At 36.0% G+C, this 4325-nt stretch overlaps 1 protein-coding gene across 2 annotated transcripts in view; it reads left to right on the forward strand.

The window, feature by feature from the left end:
• Positions 1-3368, forward strand: part of LOC106879534 (AN1-type zinc finger protein 2A) — a 63321-nt gene extending 59953 nt beyond the window's left edge. The window contains exon 11 of one of the 2 annotated variants that reach the window (XM_014929164.2): positions 3259-3363. In XM_014929164.2, coding sequence (XP_014784650.1) covers positions 3259-3348 — 90 coding nt within the window. In that variant the 3' untranslated portion in view covers positions 3349-3363. Of the gene's footprint in view, positions 1-3258 lie in introns of both variants that reach the window. The other variant, XM_052969332.1, reaches the window with a different exon arrangement.
• The last annotated feature ends 957 nt before the right edge of the window (positions 3369-4325 follow it).

Below are 4325 nucleotides of genomic sequence, written 5' to 3' on the forward strand. Positions count from 1 at the left end.
CTGTATTTCATCATCTGTATGCAAAACTATGTCAGAACTATATTTTTTGTGAAAATAATCAGTAAAAAATTTGAAAAACTTGTATTGGAAGAAATTCAACAAAATCAGCTATCGAAAATTAGATAATATAGATTCCTTCCGTAAGAAAAAGGGAAATCCTTAATTTAAAAAAAAAAAAAAATCAAAATGCAATTAAGTGTAATAAATAGGTATAAAGAGAAAGTCACGTATTAAAGTTATTTCTACAGATTTCCTACAGAAATTAGAGCCAGCACTGTAAGTTATGATGCTTCGTATACTAATGCATCTATGTAAACAATTCGATCGAAGACAGAAAGATAGATAATGGGTGTATATGCATATTTCAGGAGTCCTTGCGGATCTTTCTTCAACACAACATCCAACTCATTAATCATCCATGAACACATTGCTTAAAAGCTATCAAATATAACAGTGTAACTTCCAGTACTGCTTCTAATTTTTATAGAAAATCTGTAGAAATAACTTTAATAAAGTAATTTAACAGCACTGCTGATACCGTTTATTGACTTATAATATAACTTTAATGTACTTGGTAGTATGTTATGGTCGTATAACGAAATAGGGTGTCCCTACCAGCAATTAATAAAAGATAAAGTGTAAGAAGCGAAACTGAGAGGTAAGTTGAGGAATAAGTGCCGGTAATTCTGCCGTGGACATTAGTATAAAGTTCTTAGACAAGGGACGTTACTCTATTTGACTATGCGTAAATCACTTCCTTTCGCTTCGTTTTTGTAGTCGTTATCGTAATGTTTACATGGTCGTTTAATAATTAGAGGAGCCAGTTGACAGTCAGGTGGCATTATATGATATAAAAAATATATATTCAAGTCTATACTTGTTTCAGTCTTCTAATATAATTTCATATTTGGTGTGCTTTACAGGAATATTATATAAATCTCTGGAGGGTTGGTAAAGTTGACTTCGTCTGAAACGTAAAGGGCCGTAGCTTAAATATCGCAAGCATTTTGTCCAATGCTCTATAGATTTTATCCCCGTTTTCCCCTTTAATATACGTTAGAGAGGGAACAGGCACTCAAGTATCCACAGTCCTGGAAGGAACTCTGGAGTATTGACCATGAAAGATTGTCCTTCACTTTCGTGTTGTCACTGAGTTCTTGAGAACCCCAAATAAGCTTAAAATATGGGGCGAAAAAAGTGACCCTTTCTGCAAGTAGTATGAAGTAACTCTTTGCACCCTGGACCACATTTTGATTTGATGCCCTAGGGCACTAGGAGAAGGCCAATATAAGTGGAGACATGACAAGGTACTTGCAGAAATCACCAAACGGACTGATCTGCAAAGGGTGAAGGTTAATAAACATCAGAGGGTATAAAATTCCTAAAGGAAGGCAACAAAACTTCCACGGTAAAAGCAATGGTAAGGGGACGAAGGTCAGACTTGTCTTCCCAGAGGAGATAGCAGTAACATCACTCCAACCAAACATGCTCCTGCTCTTCAGGAATACAAAAACTATCATTGTGGTCAAGCTCACAGTGCCTTGGAAGGACAGTCAATATTTCCCACCAGGTAAAGAAAACAAAATATCAGGACTTAGTTCGAAATGCCTTTGTCAAGGGGTGGCATGCAGCCTCATTTCCCATTGAATCTAGCTGCTGCAGTTTCCCAGCTAGATGAGTGCACTGTTGTCTTGAACCCAGACAACTGAAAAGAATTTATCAAGAAGGAAAGCATGGCAGCTGAAATTAGCTCCACTCAGATGAAGCATACAAAACGCTTGTGACCGTGAGATACCTGCTGATGATATGGAAGGCTTTTCAGTATTATGATGGATTTAGAAGAGATTTCAAAATCTCTGAATAGCTCCTACAATTGCAATGTGAGGCAAAGCATCTCTGATGTTTATCTCACATATATATATATATATATATATATATGCATGTATGTACTTGCAGACATGGCTATGCAGTTAAGTTTGCTTCTCACCACATGTCTTTTGCATTCATTTCCACTGCATAATACCTTGACCATGAGGTTTCTATTATAGCTTTGACCAAAGTCTTGAGTGAATTTGATACACAGAAGCTGCAATAATCTCATTTTACACACATACACATGAGCATCTGTATTTATTTACATATGTGCTTCTCTGAAACTTGCCCTGTTGTGTGTGGTGATGTTATTATTTCCACTGTCAGTGAGTCTTCTGTTAGCTTTGTACCTTTGATTACATGTAGAATAAACTATATCTTAAAAAATAGAAAGGGTGAGTAACAAAAAAGTTATTCAGTTTTAAAATAATGTCTCAGTAATATATGTTCATCTAACTCATGCTAGCATGGAAAAACAGATGTAAAAGCAACCAAACATATATAAAGTAAATGTCTGAAGAAACACACATTTTCTCCAAGTCATCTCGCATTGAACATTCTCATGATAAAAGATGTTTCAAGCATGACCATCCTGTTCTTTACTCAAAGACCACTCTTTTTAAGATGGTAGAATGTGATTTGAGGAAAATTTTGTTGCTATATATAGCAGATTGAATGAATACAAAGAGGCTCTTTGAACTTGTGATGATATGTAAAGGTGTATGTTGTCATTGAACAGGATTAGCTGTTCCAGGCTGCAAGCTCCAATTTTTTTTCCCACAATCACATTAATCATGCTGACCTTCCTTTTTAAAGAGAATAAGATGTGCTTTGGGGAGACTTGGCTGTTATTTCCAGTAGGCTGTATGACCATGTAGAGGCTCCTTTGTTGGTTGGTTCATCACATTTTGGCACAATGCCAACAATTTTGGGGAGGGGCTAAGTCAAATCAACTGGTACTTATTTTATTGACCTCAAAAGGATGAAAGGCAAAGTTGACCCTGGTGACATTTGAACCTAGAATGTAAATACAGACAAAATACAGCTAAGCATTTTTCCTGACATGCTAATGATTCTCCCAGCTCACCACCTTATGTTTGGGTGTAATACTGGGTGTATGAGAGCTTAGTTGTGGAATATACATAAATTTAATTGGTCTTAATGATTAATAATTTAACACTGTCCAAACCACAGATGCATATAAGTATCTCTAGGATTTCACAACATAGCAAACAGGTCACATACGAGTATCTCTGGTTTTTTTATGACTGTTTGTGAGAAACACATGCACCAATGGTATTTCATAGATAATAGATGCTTGCATGTGGTTTGGATAATTTTAATAAATCAAAGATAAATTATTTATTTTGTTTTCTTTTTTAACAGATTTTTCATAAAGCTGGAAGATTTTCAAATGATTTAAAAAAAATAAAAGAAAATTTATCAAAGTTGAAAAAGTTCTTTCTAGAAACCTAAGAATATTAAAAGCAATGTAACAATGGGAGCAGAGATTGTTGTGTTGTTAAGATATACACTTTATAATCACTTAGTTCTGGGTTCAGTCCCACTGTGTGCACCTTAAGAAAGTGTTTTTGCCATAGTCTCACACTGACCTAAGATTTATGAGTAAAATTGGTTAACAAGAAAATTTACAGAAGACTGTCCCTTTTTTTTATGGGTAGTAGACTTAATCTGCTACCATAATTAACACTGCCACTATCAGGTCCTTGCAAGCATTCAGATTAAATATCCTCCCTAAGAATAATTCAAGAATTATTTGGTTTCTGCATCCAGACTCAGAGTTCATGTAAAAGGTTATAGGCATTATTTTTTCATCTCTATAAAAATGATAAAGTTATGATCCCTGTAAAATATAGTTGAATGCCTTTCATTAAATTATTTTGTATTTTCAGTAAGAAGTCAAGAACAGAAATAGAGTAAGCCCTTCCGTGGAATTGAACCATTTATCTATTACCGTTTCTTAGGGTCCGTTGTAGATTAGTTCTTGGCAATACGCGTGTGCATGTATGCACATGTGAGCTTGCGTGCATAAATGCCTATCCAGAAGGAACCAAGAAATACTGTATAAGAGATAATGGCTCAAAAGAAAGAGAAGTAGAGGAGTGAGAAAAGAAAATATTAATCAAGGGAGATAAACATGAATTTTGACTTATTAACCTTTTTCTTCCCCTATTTCATCATCATCATCATCATTGTTTAACGTCCGCCTTCCATGCTAGCATGGGTTGGGCGATTTGACTGAGGACTGGTGAAACCAGATGGCTACACCAGGCTCCAATCTGATTTGGCAGAGTTTCTACAGCTGGATGCCCTTCCTAACGCCAACCACTCAGAGATTGTAGTGGGTGCTTTTACGTGTCACCCGCACGAAGGCCAGTCAGGTGGTACTGGCAACGGCCACGCTCAAAATGGTGCATTTCATGTGCCACCCG

Source organism: Octopus bimaculoides, chromosome 7 (assembly GCF_001194135.2).
Source record: "Octopus bimaculoides isolate UCB-OBI-ISO-001 chromosome 7, ASM119413v2, whole genome shotgun sequence".
NCBI lineage: Eukaryota > Metazoa > Mollusca > Cephalopoda > Octopoda > Octopodidae > Octopus > Octopus bimaculoides.